Source organism: Zalophus californianus, chromosome 1 (assembly GCF_009762305.2).
Source record: "Zalophus californianus isolate mZalCal1 chromosome 1, mZalCal1.pri.v2, whole genome shotgun sequence".
Lineage (NCBI taxonomy): Eukaryota > Metazoa > Chordata > Mammalia > Carnivora > Otariidae > Zalophus > Zalophus californianus.
The window spans coordinates 113,755,840-113,779,293 of record NC_045595.1 but is presented as its reverse complement, the minus strand read 5'-3'; the positions used below and the strand labels follow the sequence as shown (position 1 = coordinate 113,779,293).

General features: G+C 42.7%; 2 protein-coding genes and 1 long non-coding RNA gene across 4 annotated transcripts in view; 2 read left to right on the top strand and 1 right to left on the bottom strand.

Annotated features, from left to right (window-relative positions):
• Positions 1-1,755, top strand: part of LOC113915965 — a 34,922-nt gene extending 33,167 nt beyond the window's left edge. The window contains exon 18 of the mRNA XM_027581850.1: positions 286-1,755. Within this exon, the coding sequence (XP_027437651.1) occupies positions 286-305 (20 nt within the window). The 3' untranslated portion in view covers positions 306-1,755. The remainder of the gene's footprint in view (positions 1-285) is intronic.
• Positions 1,756-7,532: 5,777 nt separating this feature from the next.
• Positions 7,533-15,060, bottom strand: IL12A (interleukin 12A). Of its 2 annotated transcripts, none has more exons than XM_027582985.2 (7): positions 14,422-15,060; positions 13,567-13,721; positions 10,385-10,498; positions 9,995-10,036; positions 9,878-9,919; positions 9,637-9,780; positions 7,533-8,163 (listed from the first exon to the last, which is right to left on the bottom strand). In XM_027582985.2, exons 1-7 carry the CDS (start codon positions 14,435-14,437, stop codon positions 8,008-8,010), a joined length of 669 nt encoding a protein of 222 aa, XP_027438786.1. In that variant the 5' UTR covers positions 14,438-15,060; the 3' UTR covers positions 7,533-8,007. The 2 variants fall into 2 exon arrangements, with proteins under 2 accessions (XP_027438786.1, XP_027438788.1); XM_027582987.2 differs by lacking the exon at positions 14,422-15,060 and adding an exon at positions 14,268-14,340.
• On the top strand, positions 14,349-22,178 carry LOC118356859. The gene is made up of 3 exons (XR_004819991.1): positions 14,349-14,497; positions 21,449-21,579; positions 21,941-22,178. It is a non-coding gene; the product is annotated as an uncharacterized LOC118356859 (long non-coding RNA).
• Positions 22,179-23,454: the final 1,276 nt, after the last annotated feature.

Sequence of the window (23,454 nt, the reverse complement as noted above, 5' to 3'; positions counted from 1 at the left end):
CTGAGTTAAAAACAAGCAAAAAAAAAAAAATCAAAATTTACCAATATTTTGTGCCTTTGTGTGGCCAGAATATCCAGTTAATTGGTGGAATTCTGTATTCTTATCAGGATGTTTTATTACCTTGTAACTGTAGTCTTTAAATTGCAGTGGCTTGTCTTCAGCTCAGGAAAACCCAGCCATTGCAGAAGATCCTTTTTGAAATGGCCAAGTGATTTTCCCTAAAAGCATGCTTCCTTTCCCCCCAACAGTGAATCCCTGAATTTGTTTGATTCTTTCTTTTGTTAGGTTTCTTACAGGAAAGGTGAAGTTTGGAAGATGAACTGAAAAAGGAAGCCTCAGGAACTTTTATCTGCAAAAGACCACTTCAACTGGTAATTGGGTATGGACTTGATGAGTCCTTGAACTTCACAGTCTGGAGGCAGCTCCTTTCACACAGGCAGCCACTCCACAGCTCGCATTATTCAGGGGCACAGAAAATGTAAAATATTTGGAAAACTTAAAGGAAAGGAAAAACCTTTATAACATCGAATTTTTTTTTTTTTTTTTTTTTTGCACCTCCTGCTCACACCATCCTGCCCTGCTTCCCCATCTAACATCTGTCCTTACAAAGGTGCTTAAAATGACTCCACTCAGATGAGAAATGTGGTAATTTTCCTTTTGGAGTCTGTGAACTATGAAATTCGTATCAAGTATTTGAAAGCTTTTTAGCAATTAAGAAGTGGTAGTGTGCTTAGACTTGCACCAATTTAGTTGAGCTTTTTTTCATTGTGACCTTAATAATGACGAGAGATTCCTGTTCTTTCAGCCCCCACTCAGACAGACACACATGCCCCCAGGTACAGTATATCTCCATAGGTGGGATGCTTTCTGTAGCTCACTTACCAACCCGTCTGGCTGGTGGTCTGTTAAACCGGTAAACCAGTCATGTTGCCTGGTCCTAGAGTGATGAGAGGAATGGAATCCTGTTCCCATCACAGGTTGGGGTACACGCTCAGAGGTGATCTTATCTCATGTGGTCAGGATGGATGGATGGTCAGAGAGTCCCTGGAAATTTCATCAACGTTCCAAAATCACAGCGCCAAACACTACATTTCTTGACTTTCACCCTGGGAGCATTTACTTTCTGGGGGGAGAAATGCTACTCAGAAATAGCTGTAGCAGGACCAAGGGAAAACTGTCATATCTTCTTGAAGAAGATTTGCCCCAGGGAATAATGAGCCACATTGGCTCTTGTTAATTGGTGAAATGGTTTTTTGGGGTATGTATAGATATTGTCACTCTCCCAGAATCATGCATGTGGTGATTAACATTTTGGATATGTTTTGTTAACTTACTTGAAGAAACTATAAATTACCATTAGTCTACTGTAAGAATTAGCTGGAGAATAAAATAAATCTCAATGAATTAATCAGAGAAATACACTTTAACTATTGTTTTGCCTGTGAAGAACAGATTTACTTTATAGGGGAGAACATATTTTTAATTGTCAGGGATCCTGTGGAATTCAAATCAGTGTCACTTTATAAGTTTTTTTTTTAAATTGTACTATATTTTAGGAAACACAGGAGTTTTAACATTCAGGAGTGTAAAATACTTTATTAAAGGACTTGAATTTTTAAATGTTTATTATTTTTTATAAGTTGTTTTCCGAAGAAAAGCATAATTTCAGAGGTGCTTTGTATGTAAGTGGTTTCCTAACAATTTTCAACCTTTTTCATACTATGGATGAAGGGAAGAAAAATAAATCTGCATTTGTACAGTACTCATATGTGTCTTCTGTGTATTATTATTTACTTACAAAGTATTTTTTAAAGCATCATATTTCTCGATTGCTGTTATCCTGGCTATTTGGGCATTAGTTGGTTTTGTAGCCCCCTCTCCAGTTCTTGAACTGGGGCTGAGTGTAAACCACGGTAAGTTGGTTCACCCGGGAGTTTGCAGAAATTCAGAATTTGCCCGTCCGCTTGTCCCCTTAACTGTCCTCACTCCAGGAATGACTGAGTGTGTGACGACACCCGTTCCCCCTCATTATTGGAAGGTGTGTTTTTATTTAAAACCAGGTGGGTTCGTTCATATTAGTTCCTCACCTGTGCATCTCCCTAATGGGATTTTTCTGCACATTTGGGACTCATTTTGTAGTTTTATTGAATTGCTTTAGGGGAAAATTTTCCTCCCCTGCTTTGTCATGTGGAAGCACATTTTCACTCCCATATTCCGAAGAGGCCCTCATATTTGCTGATTTTTAAAGGGGTTCTCAGGAGGAGGGTGGTTTTCAGCTGTTGGCCTCACCCGTCGCCCATCGCTGGAAGTTCTTCTCGGGGCTAAAGCAGCGCACGGCTGGCTGAGGGTGTGACCCCAACCGGAGACGGCCGGGATTCTATCTCTCCCAGCCCACAGCCTGTGGTTTGAGTGTTTCTGATAATGGCTCTGGAGCGGAGGTCCTGGGGTGGAATTCTGAGCACGGAAGTCTGAGGTTTTTCCTGCTTCTTAATGAGGACCTCCAGCTCTGCCCTGAAGCCCCGCCCCCCCAGTGGAATTTGGATCCAGTGTGTTCCTGTCATGATGTAGATTCCTGGTGAGACAAGACATCCTGGAGTTAGTCAGCCATCTTTATTCTGTGGAAGTCCATTCTTGCTGTTTGCTCTCACCTATGGCTTGAATTTCATTTTTAGAAGAGGTATGCTGTAGGGGCCCCTGGGTGGCTCGGTCGGTTGAGCGTCTGCCTTCGGCTCAGGTCATGATCCCAGGGTCCTGGGATCGAGCCCCCACATTGGGCTCCCCGCTCAGCGGAGAGCCTGCTTCTCCCTTAGCTGCCACTCTCCCTGCTTGTGCGCGCGCTCTCTCTCTGACATATAAATAAATAAAATCTTAAAAAATAAAAAGGTATGCTCTGTGCATTTACAGTGGTGCTTTATTTTCAAGCAAGTTGGGAAGTCTAAGAGACGGTTTTGTTACTTATAAAAACTCAACTACAGGAGAGACTTGGACTAGTTCAGTGAGTGTTTAACTTTTCCTTAGCTGTAAAAGCCATTTGTGAAATCTCGTCTGGAACCTGCATGGGTAAAGTGATCAGAAAGGGAGCTTCTCTGGTGGGGGGTTACTGAGGGCTATGGCAGGGTGTCGAGGAGCTCGGCTGGATCTCCGAACCACTCCGGTCCGGGGCAGTGTGGGAACCAGCCAGTGACGTGATCGCCTGGGCCTCTTGGAACTACCGTCGAGGGGTGTGTGTGTGTGAGACCCGTGCACGGGGAAGTGGACGACTGTTCGGTTCACCAGTGTGATGTGTTGGCGTGTGGCTTCTGAAGGACAGTGACCACGTAATGCCAAGCCATAGCTATGTGGGTTACATAAATCAACAGGCTTATGAATTTCGGATTTTTTTCCAGCATAAGCATGTAAAATTGTTTTGAACTAAGCACATGTTGTGCATTTTTTTTATAATTTTAAACTTTTTTTGGTAATTGGGAATACTTTGATTTTTAAAGACTAAAGACTTTCTTCTTTATTCCCAGATTAGAAAAAGAAATGAGAAACATAGAGGAGCCCATGAAGATTTGCCTTCTCTTGCTTTCTACCACCTTTCAGTGCCAGGGCCTGAGAACACATAGACATGGGTAACATGGCATTTCCTGTACTTGAGGTTCTCATAGTGTCTCGAGGGGGAGAGATGTATAAATAACCATGATGGTGTTTGTATGCTTATGATGAAAATGTCCCTTGAGTTACTGGGCCTTTACTACCCAGTAAGGGGAAAGGCTGCAGTGGCTACATGGGCTGGAACCAGGCTGCCCGGGGTCAAATCATGGCGCATCACTTACTCGTCATGCAAGCTTACGTGGTTTCTTACCTGAGTTTCCTCATCTATAAAAACGGGAAGGTAATAGTTTCTCCTCGTACAATTATTGGGAGGATTTTATGCATTTGTGGTAAACGCTTAGAAACACGCCTAGCATTTAGTTAGCACCCAGTAAGCATTAGTTAATGTTACTTCTAAAAAAGGTCACGTGAATATATTCTCTGATGTTAAATTGATGTCATAATTCACATACATATTCTTAAAATGATTTTATTTATTATTTTATAATAAGAGAACAAGTGAGGGAAGGGGCAGAGGGAGAGAGAGTCCCAAGCCGACTCTACACTGAGCATAGAGCCCGATGTGGCATTCGATCCCATGACCCAGAGATCACAACCTCAGCCAGAATCAAGAGTCATATGCTTAACTGACTGAGCCACCCAGGTGCCCCTGCATATTTTTTTTTGTTTTAAGTAAGCTCCAGGCCCAACGTGGGGCTTGAACTCACAATCCTGAGATCAAGAGTCACGTGCTTTACTGACTGAGCCAGGCAGGTGCCCCTCACATTCATATTTTTAATATTGTATTCAAGGAAACATAAATACAACTGAAGTTTTTGACCTGTTCTCACCAAATACATGTCAACCAAAAAATTGATACAATTCAATTTTTTGAAAATGTGGCTGGGTTGGTTTTTTTTTTTTTTTCTTCCTTATTTAAAATAGATTTCTTGGTCAGCTCAGACTGTTACAATAAAATACCAGAGACTGGGTGGCTTAAACAACAGACAGGACATTCATTCCTCACAGTTCTGGAGGCTAGGGAGTCTGAAGTCAGGGTGCCGGCAGATTTGGTATCTGGCGAGGGCTCTCATCCTGGTTTGCAGACAGCCACCTGTCACTGTGTCCCCACAGGGGGGTGGGGGTTTCTCCCAATCTCTTCTTACAAGGGCACAAATCCTATCATCAGGGCAACACGCTTATGACCTAACTCACCTCCTAATGCCTCACCTCTAAGTACCATCGCTTTGGGGATCAGGGCCTCAACGTAGGCATTTTAAGGGGGCACAAACATTCAGTCTGTGGCAATATTGTAATGCACTTTGTCCTAAACTAGGAAGCCAGATCATGCTGGCTAGGACCAAGCGTCTAGTCTTCAAACAAGGATAGCACCCAAACGGTTCAGGGTGATACAGCCAAGGGGACTTACCCGTCTGTCGGTGCTGGCCCCAGACAAAGCTGGTTTTTCAGGGTGCCTGGGTGGCTCAGTGGTTAAGTGTCTGCCTTCGGCTCAGGTCATGATCCCCGGGTCCTGGGATCGAGCCCCGCATCGGGCTCCTTGCTCAGTGGGAAGCCTGCTTCTCCCTCACCCACTTCCCCTGCTTGTGTTCCTCTCTCGCTGTCTCTCTCTCTGTCAAATAAATAAATAAAATCTTAAAAAAAGAAAAAAAAAAGCTGTTGTTTCTTCTCTTTCTGTCCCCATGTTTTCTTTCCTCATTAGGATGTCTAAGGTGCTTTTGCATCTCTTGAGTTGTCCAATACCTGCCTTTGGATGTCTGGCCAGGCTACTCCCCAGAACTGTTCCCTTTGCCCAAAGCTCTGGGCCCTCCGTGGGACAGCTGTCAGCGGTTTGTTTTCATGCTGATTCTCGGATTAAGTCATTCTCAGGTGTGAAAAACACTTTCACTCTTTATTTCCTTTTAAAAATAATTTGTTGATCAAATGAATCTCTAACAAGCTAGGGCTGGGGAATATTTTTAGGGAGGAGGGGCCTTGGTCCTATTAAGTTCCTTTGCTCCCCATCCTTTATTCTGTGAAGGCAGGGACTTGCACCAGGCACCTGGTGAACACCTGTGATGTGCTGAGTGCTGTGCAGGGACAGGGCATTGCGGAAATCTAAACAATCTTAACGCTTTTCACAAACTGATGTTGAGCATTGACTCGATGCCGGCCCTGTACTGTGTCATCGAATCCTCACAACAGCACTGAAATAGGGCCTACAGTTTTCTGAATTTCACAGGTAAGAAAATAGTAGCAAAGGAGGGTTTCACCAATTTGGCCCAGTCACCAAGCCCAAAGACTGCTAATAATTTTCAAAAATTGCTCACATGGTGTATGTATTACATGTCAGGTGCGGTGTGAGTGCTCTGCATGAGCTGTTCCATGGAACCCTCGCTCTGATCCTCTGAGGTAGGTTCTAGCATCGTCTTCCCTTCTTAGAAGAGGAAACAAGGAGAGGTTAAAACAACTTGGTCATGTTATACGACTTGTAGATTGTAGGCCCAGGATTAAAAGAAAAAAGAGACAAACTAACCACATAATGAAGACTGGAACTAGTTGGGAAGAGGTTTCTTGGGCCAGTCATGGTAATTTCTAGAACCAAAGTAACGCCTGTGTTCCTCTGTACAAACCCTGTCCATAGATGATCTGCTTGCCTCTCCTTGTTTCTGGGCACAGACCACAGATGAGTCGTCATTACAAGTGAAGGATGGCCCATCATGCCATAAAGCTATTCTTCCCATTATCAAAGCCACTGAAACCCCAAACCCAACACTTAAAGGCAAGAAACTCCTGTCTGTGAATCACTTGCAGGCCATTCAAGGTTGTGGAGGAATCCCTCAAGAAAAGGGGAGTAGGTGTTGGGATCTAGCTTCTGATGATTTCTATCTAATTGTATACCAAGTGGGGTGAGAATTTAAACAAACGAGTCAGTCTGCCACACAGATGAGGGGTCCCCAGGGATACGAGCTGGGCTCTGGTGGGCAGGAGTCACGTGAGGAAGGCGGCAGGACCCCCTAAATAGTGCCTTTCTTACAGCCTTTTCATATGAAGGAGGAAGATGATTATCAGAGCACTAAAATTACATGGTATTCTGCCAAGTGAATCTTTTAAAATTCACATGGTTTAGAGAATTAAAAAGATGGAATTTAATATTGGGTCATTAAGAGCACATCTCTTAAGTCAAAGAGAGGCAATTATCCATGTGGTTCAAGGCAGAAGTTCTATATCATTTGAAGCAAATGGAGAATTTTTCTCGTAATTTGGAAACAGCTTCCCCCTGAGGGCCCAAAGGGTCACAGAAATTAGAATAATTTAACTAGAAGGCCTCTAAATGATATTTTTCTCAGTTGGAGGATGTTATTATGCATTTATCTAATGCACACAGTATGTTATGGGGCTGTGGTTAACAGGGAAAAAACATTTTTAAGTATTTTACTTTTAGATGCAGATGTTGAACAAAATATACTCTCAAAAACCATAACTCACCCGATGGCCTTGGTCTTTTTTTTTTTTTTTTTTTTAAAGATTTTATTTATTTATTTGAGAGAGAGAGAATGAGAGACAGCATGAGGGGGAGGAGAGTCAGAGGGAGAAGCAGACTCCCTGCTGAGCAGGGAGCCTGATGTGGGACTCGATCCCGGGACTCCAGGATCATGACCTGAGCCGAAGGCAGTCGCTTAACGAACTGAGCCACCCAGGCGCCCCTGGATGGCCTTGGTCTTAAAGCGTATCTAGTCTTACGAGTCTCCCTTTAAAAATAAGAGATTAGAGGAAGCAGGACTTGGGTAAGAATATTGTGGCATTCTTTCCAAGGGAATTTTGTTCACATTGGAGTTTTCAGTTTTCCCACAATGTGTATTTTAACGCTTAAAGTATTCCAATTAGAAAAAATATGAGACATTTTATTCAATCATTTTATTTTTAGAACATGAGATATTTCTCAAATCCATCTGATAATAAATACTTTAATAAATATAACATAAATAAATATAAGTTAATTCACATGCCTTCATGAACACAAAATTATATAAATAATTATTTTAAAATAAATTATGCTTGAGTGTGTTTCTACAAACACTTTGGTACAGAAATAGCTTATAAATTCTTGCTCTTCTATTAAAGGGAAAAGAAAAACATGTTCAGTGAGGACATTTTCCCTCCTTAGCAATTTGCTCATGAAAACTTAAAAAACAACTTATCCATAGTAAATGTGAAATCTACTTGATCAAAGGCAGCCTGTGGATGTAACAGTCACATCTTTCAGATTTGGGGGGGCAACTAATGTAAACAAGCATGAGAATTATTGTACTAGCTTAAGTAGGACCAGGTCAAGCCACCCCCTCCCTGGTTCTTAACCCACATCCTGTGAAAAATATTTTTGGTTCACATTATTATAAGAATGACTTGAAGGTCGGGAGGGACCTCAGCTTTTTAGGAAGAATTCAGATAGCTCATCATTCTATCGATGGTCACTGCACGAATTCTGAAAGCATGAAGAAGTATGCAGAGCTTGATTTTAGTTTTATAGAAATCCGGTTCTTCAAGGGAGGATTTCTGTGGCACAGTCGCACTGTTGAAATTCAGGGCCTATGAGGATAAATATTAAGGATGACATACATGGTATTCCAAAATTAAAACATTCATCCGTAGAAATGGGTGAAGCCAATACATGTCTCAGAGTCTGCAACCCACTCCCTCATTACATCTCCTAAACCCGACCCAAATCTACTCCCAGCCAGATGGCCAGGCAGAACCTGAGAGAAGAAATACTCATTATCCAAGCACATGTATCTTCAGTGGGCTCTGAAAAGACTCTTAAAGCTATTTAGAAACTCATCAGTGGGAGTTGAGTTTTAGAAAGGAACAATTCTGTTCAGATGACATCTGCTGCAATATCTAATTAATTTTTGTATGTTATACTAAGAAGCTAAGTCCTTTTTAGAACAGAGAGGTGACGGATTGCTACTGATCGGAACTCCTTGAGTAACAGACCTGTTTGCTACAGACACTCATTTGTACCAGATACATAAACCTGGCAACGGATCTCTCAGTTTTACCCTTTCATTTGATAACACAATGCAAGATCTTATATTTGCACAAGGATCAATACTTTCACTTGTTCCTTGCAAAAAGCCCAAGAGAAAGGTAAGGTGGGTAAAGCCACACCATTTTACAAGGGAAAATACCGACTCCCAAAGGGGGTGAATGGTTTGGGCATGGTTGGCTGATTCCTGGTAGAATGGATTCCGATGCTCAAGTCACCCGACTCTAGGACCCGAAAATGAAATAACTCTCTAGATGCTAACATTCTTTGATACTTGCAGGAAGCTCATTGCCTTTCAAACAGTGATTTGACACAAAGAGAGAAACCATACTTATTTGTATTCCATGCCCTGGTCACCAAGGTAGTCACCCTGTTCTTTCTTATGTGAACATTTCTCTGTTTTGTATTAGCATCATGAGCTATGGTGACTCAGAAATTACAAAGCCAGTTCTTGTCTATGAGTGACATTGTGGATGTCCCAGGTGATAGGTCATTCTTTTACTTCATACACATTTTAGTTCAAAATGGGTCACACCCAGGCATTAGTCCCACTTGTCTTCTCTGACAGTATTTGCAGATATGCATGCTGGCCCCTCAGTGCACATCCTGGAGCCGTTAGAGGTGAGAGGGAAGATAAGTGTCGTGAAATCTCTCTGATGGGGGTTTCAATCCTGGCTCTGTCACTTACAAGCCATTTGGACAAGCGGCTGACTCTAAGCTTGGCTTTCCTCCGTTGTACACACCCCATGTGGTTGTTGTGGGGATGGTAAGAGAAAATCTATGAAAACATCTGCAGAGAGCCTGGTGTATACCACATGATCAACAAGTGGGAGTCTGCTTTTCTTGCTGTGGCCTGCTCACGAGTGCCCTTTGTCAAGAGGCTCTGTAGGGGATATAGGAAGGGGATTTCAGGCCTTTCCTAATCCAGGAAGGGGCGATTTTATACTTCATCATGGACCCTGACTAGCCGTCTCGGCATGAAGAAGGTGCTCTTACTGGTAGTATGAAGTTCTCACCTGTAAGAGCTCATCAATAGCTGTCAGCATGTTTTGATCCAGAAAGATCTGCCTCTTAGGATCCATTAAAAGCTTTGCGTTCATGGCCTTGAACTCTATCTGGTACATCTTCAAGTCCTCATAGATACTGCTAAGGCACAGGGTCTAAGTGATTTGACAAAATGGGGAAGGAACCACTTAGATGGCTAAAAATGTTTCCCCCACATTGCATTTGAGGAAAGAAAGAATATTTGTGTCTTACCGTCATAAAAGATGCCTTTCTGGAGGCCAGGCAACTCCCATTCTAGAAGAAAAAATAATGAGACATCAATGATATGAATTCATCATATGGGCTGAAACCTTTAATTTTCTGACTTACAGTTATCAAAAAGATCTCTCTGGAAGCCAGGCAACTCTCATTCTAGAGAAAAAAAAAATCACATCAAAGATATTAATTCTTAATATATGTCTTCCTGGCTTTTCTCAAACATATCTTTTTTATTGTGGTAAAAAACACATAACATAAAATTTACCATCTTTACTACTCTTAAGTGTACAGTTCAATAGTATTAAGTACATTCACATTGTTGTAAAACACATATTTGTTGTATATATATGTATTTTTTTTTTTAAATTCAACTTCTGAAGTGGGACCTGTTAAAATCTCACGATGATAGAGACCAGAAACATGCACATTTCTGGAAGAAGGTGAGGTTTGATGCCTAGCTCTTAACTGCATTACATGCTTGGGGAAGAAAATCATCTATACCATGGTTAATTCCAATGGTAAGCAGGCCTCCACTGTGCTGGTTTTATCCTTTGTGATATCTTCATGATCAATCTCTTCGGAAGTGCAGGAATAAAGTTCTAGGGTTTGTCTGGCCTGTAAAAAACATAAAGAGTAACCCAGCCTATATTATTAATAAGGCACCTGGCTTCATATGAGGCTGGCCCTGCAGGGTGCCAGCAAAGAGAGAGCCGGCTGCTTCTGACATCCATCTCGTTGACCTGTAGGAAATTTGGGATCTTCCTAAGACAAAAGGAAACCGGTTATTTACATTCTCTCTCCATCTCTCTGGATGATCCATTTTTCCATTATGTAAACACTATAAATCATTTCAACAGGCTATGCTAATCAGCATCTACACCACGCTGTGACACTTGTTTCTGGTGAAGACAGTTTTTTCCTTTTGCCAAAGCACCTGTGTTTTATGAATATCCTTTTCAAGTATAACTTCTAAAGGCAGAACTGTTAAGGTCCCAACTTGATGGCTATAACAAACATGTAGCTCTAAAGACAAGTGGAGATTTAATTTGCGGTTCACATACACATACGCAACCACACACACAGATGTCATCTTACAAGCATGTTGGAAAGCACTGTCGGATTAGAATTATGAAATTTATCTAAGAAGTCCATAAATTTGATCGAAGATTGAGATCATTTTTCCATTCATCAAGGCCCAGGTGTGCGAGTAGTCCCCCCTCTTATCTGTGGCTTCACTTTCCTTGGTTTCAGTTGCCTGCCAGCAACTGTGGTCCGGAAGGAGATGACCCTCCTTCCAATGCGGAGTCAAGAAGTTACTAGTAGCCTTATGCTATGCCACAATGCCCCTGTCACTCACTTTACTTCGCCCCATCACGTAGGCATTCACATCACAAGAAGGTGAGTACAGTACAGTAAGATATGTAGAGACCACATTCCCGTAACTTATGTTGTTAGAATGGCTCTATTTTATTATCAGTTATGTTATTAATCTCTTATTGTGCCTAGTTTAGAAATTAAACTTTATCATAGGTATGTGTGTATAGGAAAAAAACACAGTACAGGGTTTGGTACTGTCTGCAGTTTCAGAGGTCCACTGGAGGTCTCGGAAAGTATCCCCCTTGGATAAGGGGGGACTTACTGTACTAAGGAACATGACAAAGAAGAGGACTATCATCCGCTGCTCCCTTCCCAGATTCCAAGTTCAACTGCAGAGACAGGAAAGTGCCCAAAGGATGAGGAGTCATGTCAGCAGGTGAGAAGTACTGAGAAGGCCGAGATGAGACATCTGCATTGAGAGGATTAGAAGGTGGCAGGCAGAGGGGAGGGATTTCAGGCAGAGGGAACTGCATGAACCGTAATCAAGACTTGAGATGCAGAGCATGTTTGGAAAAAAGTAGTAGAATCTCTGTGGTAAGCAGAATAATGCCCTATCCCCCAACCCCACATCCACTTCCTAACCCCTGGAACCTGAGAATATGTTACACGGCCAAGGGGAATTACAGTTGCTGATGAAATGCAGGTTGTTAATCAGCTGACTTACAATAAGGAGGTTATCTTGGATTATCTGGGTAGGTCCAATGTAATTGCTGGGTCAACGTCAGAATAATGCAGCATGTGGACCACTCAACTGGCCATCGCTGGCTTTGAGGATGGAAGGGGGCTATACACCAGGGAATGTGGGTTGCCTCTAGAAGCTGAAAAAGGCAAGAAAATGGATTCTCCCCTAGAGTCTCCAGAAGGGACACAGCTCTGCTCACACCTGGACTCTAGCCTATTTCAGATTTCTGAACTCCAGGGCTGTAAGATGAGAAATTGGTGTGGTTTAAAGCCGCTTACTTTGTGGTAATTCGTTATAGCAGAAACAGGAAACTATACACTGGTCCTGGAGGTGTTCACACACACCTGGGCAGTCACCATCCTGAGCAGGTGGTAAAGAGTTACGTTTTGGAAATACGGGCCCTCTGTTGTAGTTCTTTAGATCTTTTCGAGAGAAGCCGGAAATCTGGATTCTTATATGAAAGGTCCTCTTTTTCAATGGCATCAAACTCAAAATCAAAGACAAAAGGTATGGACCAAACTCTACAAATCTGTGGGCTGTGAATCACATGCATTTCCCACCTCTTTCTTCTTCTGTAAGTAGCCAGCTGATTTGTTCTAGCTAATTTGACAAAGGAATGATATAAAAAAATATCAAACTGAGTTCTGCAATCTTTTGACTGTTAGTGCTGTACTGGGGAGTTGAAGAGTTAGCTTTCTCACAAAAAGCATCTATTTAAATTGCAGCTCCTCAACTGTATCCATATCGAAACTTTCTTGAGGAGTCAAAGCACTTTTCTCTGCAGTTTTCACTTGGCCTTTTTAATTAAGATTGAACTGTGAGAAGCAATTGGCAGCACACTGTGAAAGCTTAGAGCGGGAAAAGAATTCTTTAGAGGGCCTTGTGGCCTTGAGCTTATTTTAATATATTCATAAAACAACAAGCTAGAAAATATTCAGGAAAGATTTACTAGAGGACAGGAAGCCAAAAGACAGCTTTTAAAACATCAGTTTTTGGCTGTTCCAGCAGAAGTATAGGTATAGAAGTACTTTTAAAAGGAAAGAAGATGTTTTTGCTTTAAAATATGAAACCTAAAAAAATGAATGAAGCTGTAAATAATATTAGATAACTCTCTCCCTAGAAAATGAAGGCTGGACGCCCACTGCCATAGGCCCCCTGGAATGTGCTGCTCAGACAAAGAACTGTGTTACCACATTGGAAGCTGGTGAGCAACGTGAGGGGAAAGTCTAATTCATCTTTGTAGCCCCTGGAGCACAGAGGCTGCACCTAATAATGGTTTCCTGGATTGATAAGTGTGTCAGAGAAACAGTGTGGGCCTGACACAATTCCATCTCTGTTGGCAGGCTACAGGGAACACTGTAAATATCCGCTTTCCTCTGTGTAGACATAGCCAAAATGAGTGCCCTTATAATTTATTACCACTCTTGCTTTCTCTGGATACACAATTCCATTGAGACTCTTTAGCTAATAGTTGGGCCCTTTGTAAAGTTCTGTCTCCCTGTCTTGACAGCTCCTGATTAACGTCCCCAATTTTTCCGCAGTTCTTTTCAGGTGACCAGGGGTTCAGAGAAGCCCCTTCCCTAGAGAGGCTGCAAAGTGGGAACAAGAATATTGAAAAACTCACCTTCTGAAGCGTGTTGCTGACGGCTTTCAGCAGGTTTTGGGAGTGGTTGAGGCACTGGAACATTCCTGGGCTTGGTGAGGCTGTGGGGAGGCTCCTGGCCAAACTGAGGTGGTCCAGGTGGTTTAGGAGGACCAGGATGGTCACAAGGAGGAGGCCTGGAAAAGAAGAGGAGCAGGCTGAGCTTGTCAGCTTGGTTAGGCCTGCCTCTACCTTCTATCCATTCTGGTCATCTCCACCCATCCACATCTTAACCACACCAACTTCCCTCCACCATTTCCAATCTTCCTTCAACACCTGAGAAATGAATCAAGTTCTTGGAAGGCAGGGCTCTTTTGTAGGGCTAGAAGCCAACTCCCTGTGAGGGCCCCCTAATGAGCTCAGACAAGGATGTTGGATTCAGCGCTCTCCCAGTAAAACCCTCTATTTCACCAGTAGGGAAACTGAGGCCAGGTAGGGAAGTGACTAGCCTAGACTCATGGCCTAGTGTTTTGGAAACTGGGGAGACAGCCTCACTTTGAAGCTGGCTGGGATCCGCCCTCTCATAGCTGTAGCTGAGGGACCCTGAGAAGGAAAGGTACCGGGTGGGGCCTGAGTTTCAAACCTGTGAAGTGGGCATAATGATAGCCCACGAGGCTGTTTCCAGATAAGGAGACAGTGTCCTATTTAGCGCATGGTAAGCACGCATTCATTCTTTCTTTCACCTCTGCACGAGGTTGCTGACTGCCCTCCAATCTTCCTTTAGCGGGTCCCAAGTTTCTGCCACCTCTTCCCCGGCTGCCGCCCCTCCCCACCCGAGCGCCGCCGAGCGCGCCGAGCGCGCCGAGCGCGGCGGCTCCGGTCGGGCTGGGTACTCACCGCGCGGCGGGCACATGCTGAGCGGGCACTGCGTGGACGCTGGGCCGGCGCTGGACGCGGACTGAGGGCGCAGCAGGTGAGGGCGGTGGTGGGAGGCCGACCCAGGGGGTCACATTTTTATAATTGTCCCGAGGCGCGGCAGGACTTTCCCGGGACTCTGGTCTCCTGCTTGCTTTCTCTCTCTGTCTCTCTCTACATCAGCTTCTCGGTGACACGTGGAGTTCGGCCCGCGGGGTTTGCGGCGCTTTCGGATTAACTCCGCGGTGCCCGGCCGCAGCCGTTCTGGGGACGGCCCCGCCGCCTCCAGCTGGCCCAAAGCGAAAGCGAAATTCGCGCAGAGTCGTGGCGCAGGGTCCGCCGGCAAGCCCGACCCCTCGCGGGCCACCCTGGGTCCCCGGCCTCAGACGCCCCCGCCCCTAGCCATCCAGCCCTCGCCCCGCCGCCCTGCAGCACCCCCTCCCCACGCAGCGCCGAGGACTGCCACTCACTATCCATCTATATCCAGCATGTGCCCCGATCGTGACCGCCCGCCCAGTCCTGAAAGGGCGTTCATCATTCATCCACTTATCATTTGTTCATTCACACGGGCCACCGTGTGCCAGGTTGACATTGTGCTAGGCGTTTGACACCCAGTGGTGAACAGGTCCCTTTGGGGGCACTCCCACACTAATTCTGACTCCATGTATTTTATTCACGGTTGTATCTTAAATATGAAAAGGGATGAAACCAGACTGGTTATGCAATAAACTATTGTCATAGAGAATCCGGTTTCCTATAGTGAGAGAATGTTATAATTTAGTGGGATGGATGCACGGGGTCTTGGGAGAGAAGCCCAGAGAGAGGGCACCTCAGCAGGACAAGGGGATGGGGAGGCAATGAAGGCTCCCAGAGCAGGGCCCCCCAACATGCTTCTAGGGGCATGAGACTGTTCCCAGTAAATGGGATGCAGGTTCCAGGTAGGGGGAACAGGGATCAGAAGCACAGTCAGGGAGGGTAGAGGGAAGTGGGGATCTGGGGGTCCTGCCATCAGGGTGTGAGGTTGGAAAGAGCAGTGGGGCTATGCTATTGAGAGTAGTAGATGCCACGCTAGGGAGCATCTGCTCTGATGGTGGTGGGGAGCCTTCTAAGGTTTTAGGCAGGAGACGCGGTTAGAGAGGCATGAAGATTCCCTTCAGCAATAGCACGGAAGGTGGGTCCCAGTGGTCAGGAGTAGAGCACAGGGAACGGCTGGGAGGGTATGGCCAAGGCCTCAATCAGAATGAGGAGGAGAGAGTGGGCCAGAGAGATTCTCAGGGTGCTGAGTGGCCAAGGCTTGGTAACTCCTTAGGTGTGATGGGCAGGAAGGTGCTAAGGATGGTGGAATGGAGATTGTTCCAGGGCCTGGGCAGGGGTTACTGTAAGAGGGGAGCAAGTTTGGAGGAGATGGTGAGAAGTTCCATTTTGGATGTACTGGGTGTGAGGTTCCTGTGGGGCTTTTCAGTTCACTCATCTCTACCACAAGTGTTAGTCACCCTGGGTATGTGTAAAAGGGAGGGGTGTGTTTGGTCACCTACTCAGAGCTTCTGATGAGTCTGACTGTGCTCAGGCCCCAGGACTACATAATGGAGCCACCAGTACCCACTTCTGTACAGATGAGCCAGTCTTGAATAGGGAAAAGCCTTGAGGATACAAGAAAGAAGAGTGGATGTTCCCTCTTTCTCTCCTCTAGGTCCCCATTGAAGTCGGGATGGATGAGTCACTGTAGGCCTTGAGATGCTGCCAGGAATGCTAAGCAGGGCCAATTGAAGATGGAGTGATGAAGCCAATTAGGAGAAAGCTGTGTTAGCCCCTGGTCTGATTCAAGCTCTCTCAGTTGTTAGCATCAGCCCCCCAAGGTGGATCATCTGCTCAAGGGTGATGAGGCACCCACTATGGGGACTTTTAGATGAGTGTAAAATGAGAGCAACACTTGATCTCTAAGGCTCCTTCCAATGCTGCTGTCTGTGAATTGCCCCATGGGGATGGAGACCAATGTGTTGTCAGAAGCAATTGCATCTAGCAGATTGTGTGAAGCAAGTGACAGGTGCAGAGCTCTGTTGTTGCTATAGGGCTTTAGGACGGAATTAAATGTACTTAAAGTCAGAATGAAGTCAAATTTATCACAACTGAGCTATGTCTCCCCTGGAAGGGCTATCTCCTAAGGAAAAGTAATATCTGTGGCATAGATAAGCACAGGGCCTGTCTGCTTAGAATGGATTCTTGACCACCAGACACAATTTCTAGCCTATAGTCTCTGAAACAGTTCTCTGATGTGCTGCATGTATATAGCCAAGATAAAACGAAAACCTTCTTCTGGGACAACATTGCCTTTTTTAAGAGACATTCTTTGCCCATGATCTCTTCTACAGAGAGTCTACCATTTACTGGAAGTCTTGGCCAATGCTATAAGGCAAGAAAAAGGAATGAGAAGACTTAAAAATTGGAAAGGAAAAGACAAAATGGCCATTATTGACAGTTGATATACCAAAAAAAAAAAAAGGCAACAGAAACAATAGACCATAGAACTAATTAGAGAAATCAGCAACTTCACTGGATGCAAATATCAGCTTTTAAAAATCAACTACATTTCTGGAATTAAAATTAAAAAAAAGAACACTAGGTGATGTATGGAATTGTTGAATCACTATATCGTACACCTGAAGCTAATGTAACACTTTATGTTAACTATACTAGAATTAAAATTTAAAAAAAGAACTACATTTCTCTACAACTGCAACAATAGATTAGAAAATATAATAAAAATAATTTATCGGATAATGAATGAATAATAATACAAAGAAGATACCATTCACAATGGCAGCCAAACTATGAAGTTTATAAAGTTACTGCCTGTAAATTGAGAGGCAATACAGTGGTTAAGAGTATGGACTATAAACTATTTGAATTGTAGGCTGTTACTTACTTTACTCACTTGCAGTGAGTTCTTGGGCAAGTCCCTTATTTCTCTGGGCTCAGTTTCCTCATTTGGAAAATGGTGATACTAGAAGATTAAATGGTTGTTGTGATTATTACCTGAGTTAGTGTAAGTATAGAATAGTCTTTGGAAAAAAATTTAAAAGTCTAATCAAGAACATAGAGTGATTTAATTTAAATGGAAACACATTCCATACCCTTGGGTGGAAGATCTTAATATATAAAGAGCTCAAGTCTGTCCTAATTAATTCACATATTCAATGCAATCCCAATGTAGATTACAAATAATTTTCTGAGGAACTTAATAATAAGCGTACCATAACATGTATATGTAAGAATAAAAGCCCATGAATATCTAAGCTAAACTTGTAAAGGAGTCATAAACAGGGGGAGTAGCCCAGATATAAAGACATCATTCAAAGCAATAGTAGTAAGAATAGTGTTTGGCAAAAGAGATAGACCATTCAAATAGACCATTGAAACAAAATTAGAGACAGACGTGTACATATGAGTATTTAGTATAAGATTCAGATGGCACCCAGGTCAATGAGGAAAACATGGATTGTTTAGTAGAAAATGTTCACTATATGGTGAAATATAAAACTGGACTCCAACCTAAAACAGCATACAGAGAGAAATCCACTTGGAAGTGGATTAAAGACTAAATAAGAAAAGTAAAATTGTTATAGTGCTAGAGGACAATGTAGGAGGCTATCTTTGTCACTCATGAATGGGGAGAACTTCTTAAAAACATCAAAGCTCCAAGCCATAAGGCAAAATACTGATAAATTTGATTACCGAAAAACTAAGAATTTTTTAAAAAAGATTTTATTTATTTATTTGAGCTACAGATCGAGAGAGAGAGAGAGAGCATGAGCAGGGGGCAGAGGGAGAGGGAGAAGCAGGTCCCCACTGAGCAGAGAGCCCTATGTGGGGCTCGATCCCAGGACCCTGAGATTGTGACCTGAGCTGAAGGCAGACGCTTAACCGACTGAGCCACCCAGGCACCCCAAAACTAAGAATTTCTGTAGTATGAATTCCTGTTAAGCATTGACAGTTAACAGACAGCTGACTGAAAGGGAGAAGATATTTTGCACTGTCCCATAGGAGAGTAGACCAGGACCTCCTGCAAGTCAACAAGAAAAAGACAGAAACCCCAGTGAAAATTGGCAAAGCTTATGAACAAGTGATTTACAGAGAGGAAACCCCCAAGGCTAACCAGCATAATGAGATGCCCGCATATATTATAATCAGAAAAACACAAATGAAAGAAAGAATGAGATACCACTTTATATCTATTAGATTGGCAAAAATTAGAACATTGGATACTGACAAGTGTCGGGGGGAAATGTCGGATTCCAGAATGCTTTATATAATACAAGTAGACCGATGCAGCTATGTCCTGTCATCTGATTCGGTCAGATTAAATACAGGCACACCTGATAATTCAGTGTTCTACCGTCAGTGTCCATCCCAAAGAGATTCTTATGCAGACTCACAGAGGGACATATATGAGGACGTCCAGCAAGTCATTCTTTGAAGCGGTAGGGAGTTGGAAGCTGATCTGGGTGGAATCAGGTTCTGGACAACTCGAAATGAGAATTTTTTCCTAATCCATCTCACAGGAGGAATGACCCATCTCTTCTGGCCAAAACAGTTAGACAGGAAGACATTTAAACTCAACTGTTTGGTATCATATACCTCTGTTTATTTGATGACCCACTGCTTGGGAAATTTATAGGGTCTGATAACACTGATCTCAGAGTAAGGAGAAGGAAAATGGGACAGGAAAACACTGGGCATATTTGTACTTCTGAAAGGGAAGAGTTGAATCAGTTTTCTGTTCCCAAGTGCTACCTTTTGGCAGGAGACCCAAGCTTTTTATTTAGTAGATTTCCAAAGAAGTCCCAGGTGAAAACAACAACCCGGACCTTTACTGATAGCCTACAATTTCATTTCCTCTGTTGTTTTTACAACGTAAAATGTCCCAGGGTTTCTCTCCTAAATAATGACACAAATTTACCCAATGTCAAGGAACTTCAAAGAATCTAGAACACATTCTGAATATTCATGCCACTGGTAGGAAGATCCTCTCAGACAACAAATACAGAACAGTTTTGTTTCTCTCTAGAGCTGAAGACTAATGTTCCCCCACCCAATAAATATCTCTATAAAAAATTAAGCTACTGTGTTCTCATAAAACAACTGAAAATGATCTATTTTGGATTTAAATAGAGCTAAACTGATTTTATGCAAGTTTTAGGGCCTCCATCTGATAAATGGCTCTCTACAAATGATTTCATTTATCTTGGGATCACCTCAGCCAAAACTTCCGAGGCAGCCAAACAGCAAACTCATTGAATTCCAAATTAATTGGAAAGAAATTCTTAGTTAAGTTGCTCAGGGACTTTAAAACAAACAAACAGACAAACAAACAAGCATTGATTTTTTTTGAAAGCCTATGGCCAAAATGTAGTAGGTCGATACCCGTGAGGCCTGTTGATGAATTATACAGCTGTTCGTGCTGCGATAGTTCCGAATTGTGGCCGTTGCCCCTGGAGTAGATATGTTTCTCTTGAAATAATAAGAAAAATACCATTGTGAAAATAATGTATAAAGCGCAGAAAACACCTTTCAGAAGATCCTCTTTGCTTCCAGGTGGTAACTAAAGAGGCTGCCATTTTCAGAATACCGAGGCTTTGTGTGTGGATACAATAATTGCGTGACTTCAGCTATAAACAGTTTTATTAAAAAGGGAAGCTTGGTACTTTTCCCGACTGTGTTAGGGGATTTTGCACCCAAATATTACAATGGCTAGGAGTGAATCGGGAGGAGTGATTTTACTGGTTACTGGTACCAGTTGATAATACTTATTGACTGCATGTTATGTGCCAGGGACTATAATAGGCAATTTTATGTTATCATTTCATTTAATCTGTATAACAGCCTATGAGCTGGATACCCCGTTACTATCCCCACTTTACAGATGAGGAAACTGAGCTTTCATGAGGTTAAATAACTTTCCTAAGAGTGGGGCTGGGATTTGAACCCAGCACATCCTTGCTAGTCTCTTAGCCTATAATGGGGTGACAGGGATGGTTGAGGGTAGTAGGAAGGAAGTGTAAATTAATACGACCTTTCTGGAAAGAACTTTTGAAACACTTAACAAAAGACTTTAAAAACATCATATATTTGGGCCAAACAGTTACATTTCTGGGCTCTAGTTCAGGGCATTGATTAGAGATTTGTTCAGCGATCATGTACAAGAATGTTCACTGCAACACTATAAGAGTTTATAATATAGGTTGAAAACAATTGTCCATAATAGGCACATAATATAAATTATGACAAAGGCATAGTTGAAACATTACGTATCTTTTACTAATAATATTAAAAACATGTTATTAGGGGGCACCTGGGTGGCTTAGTCAGTTGGGCATCTGACTCTTGGTTTCAGCTCAGGTTTTTGATCTCATGGGTTGTGGGATCGAGCCGCGTCAGGCTCCCTGCTCTGTATGGAGTCTGCTTGGATTCTCTCACTCTGCCCTGCCCTCCACGTGCTCTCTCAAATAAATAAATAAATCCTCAAAAACAAAACATGTTATTGGGAAGATGTTCAGAATTTGTTGTCAGGGGAAAAAGAAAGATGTAAGACTATGTGTGTACAGTAGGATCAAAATTATGTTTAAAATGGGTTTTTGTGTAATTTTTATTTTCTATCTTATGCTTTTCAGTATTGATACATTTTTCTACAATGAGTATGAATTACTTTTATAACCAGAAGAAAATGTTATTTTTTTAATTTTGTTTGAAGAACAGTAAATTAACCAACATTGCAATTTTCATTGTTAGCAAATCACCTTTTCTCCTGAAGTTAATTTTTTAAAAATTTCTTTTGCTCTTATTTAGTATTATTTTTTTCTGTGTGACTTCTAAAGTATCACTGTAGAAGAAATTGTGATCTCAGGCAGATATGTTGGGGCAGAGTGAAGCCCTGGGTTTACTCAAACCTGTGTCTTAAATACTGTCAGTGCTCTCTTTGGTCACATCTAAATTCCTCGGACTTTCCCCGCAGATGTAAGAAGATGCCAAGGCAGGGCCCAGGGAGCTGTCGTCAAAGAACTTCAGAATTGGAGAAGAGAGTCAAAATGTAGCCTCTGATATCGACACTAATCAAAACAATAGAAGAGCACCTACAAAGTAAAGGTACTTTTAGAGAAGATTTGTCAATACATTCTTTTGTTTACTCGGCAAATATTTATATTTATACCACCTTCTGTGTTAAAGATTCTGTGTTAGATGGCTTGGGGAAAATTAATATAAATCAGCTATCATGAGCCCATGTTGCTGCCTTAGTTTTTATTAAGATGACAGGTCTCAGGGCGCCTGGGTGGCTCAGTTGATTAAGAGTCCAACTCTTGGTTTTGGCTCAGGTCATGATCTCAGGGTCACGAGATAGAGCCCCACGTCAGGCTCCATGCTCAGCAGAGTGTCTAATGAATAGGAGACCGAGAAGGGGCAAAACACAAAAGTAGATCTGGTCCCATCTTTCTCCCTTCTCTTTTAGTATCCTCAGACTAGAATCTCAGATCCCTTTGGCCAATATCATAATGGATCCAAACACCTCCACGAATGGCTGCGAAGCCCCTCATGGACACTGCTCTTCGTGTGCAATCTCAGGTCTGACCTGGCTCCCTGTCCACCCACGTTTCCCGCGACTCTCAGGAATCACTGCCTTTCTGGCCTTGAAACATGCCGGGCAGGTTCCCACGGCAGGGTTTTTGCACTTCCTGTTCCTTCTCTCTGCACCACTGTTTCCCTCAGCTATCTTCACAGGTCCGATCACATGTCTTCTCGTCGTTGCTTCCTCATGACTTCGTGTAAAATGCGCTTTTCCCTCTGCCCACTCTGTGACTCTCCAGCCCACTACTGTTTTATTTTGCTTTCCTAGCAGTTACCACTACTTGACAATATGTTACCTGTTAGTTGTTTGTTTAGTGTCTGTTGTTCTGCATTAGAATGTACGGTCCCTGAGGGCAGGGTCTTTGTCCATTTTAATCACTGTTCTATTCTCAGCATATAGAATAGTGCTTGGTCCAGACTAGTTGTTCAAGAAGTAGTTATTGAGTAAATGAATGAAGGGATGTACTTTCCTGGAGGGCAGTTTGGAAATAGGTGTCAAAACATAAAATTATATATGCTTTTGATCTAGTCAGTTCAACCTCTTAGATTTGTATTTTGGAGATAATTATACAGATGGGAAATTATATGCGTAATAAGGTTAATCACAGGATTGTTTATGGTATCACAGAGAGAGAGAGAATCTAAATATCCATTAACGGAACATTGTGATATAGGCAAACTGACATTGTGATGTGGAGGTCAATGTTTATCAACACGGAAAAATGTTTACAACATATTAGGGGGTGAGGAAAATCAATTGTGGAACAACACATATGGAACACATTAATAAAATTCTATCATACTTTGTATATATCTGTGCATACAAGGATGTGTGGAAAGGTATTCACCAAAATAATAACAATAATCTTGGTGGGTGGGAGTGGAATTTGGGGTAATTTTTATTTGTTTCTGTATACTCTTGTGTATTTTTATTTTTTAATATTTATATATATATTTTTAGGATTTTATTTATTTATTTGACAGAGAGAGACATAGCAAGAGAGGGAACACGAGCAGGGGGAGTGGGAGAGGGAGAAGCAGGTTTCCCGCCGAGCAGGGAGTCTGATGCGGGGGCTCGATCCCAGGACTCTGGGATCATGACCTGAGCCGAAGGCAGACGCCTAATGACTGAGCCACCCAGGCGCCCCTACTCTTGTGTATTTTTAAAAATAAATGAGCTTGAATATTTCTGAAAAAAGGTTTTAAGCCAAGCTAATAGAACTGTTTTATAAGTGAAAAGTTCTTCCTACTTTAGAATTTATTCTAGTGCATCTTATGTCAAAGCAGCCCACAGTGACCTGACTCGCTTCCTGTGATTCCAGTGAGAAGTGTTGTAGTTTTATCTCACGGAACCTACAGGGGTGGTTCACTGTGCTTCCCGATGTCATTCCTTTCTCC

Excerpts from the sequence above, each read along its gene's own strand:
- IL12A (XM_027582985.2), bottom strand. Across the intron at positions 10,037-10,384 it reads TACCATTGGAATTAACCATG|AATGAGAGTTGCCTGGCTTC; the intron begins GTATAGATGATT and ends TTTTTTCTCTAG. Across the intron at positions 8,164-9,636 it reads CTATTGATGAGCTCTTACAG|GCCCTGAATTTCAACAGTGC; the intron begins GTGAGAACTTCA and ends TTATCCTCATAG.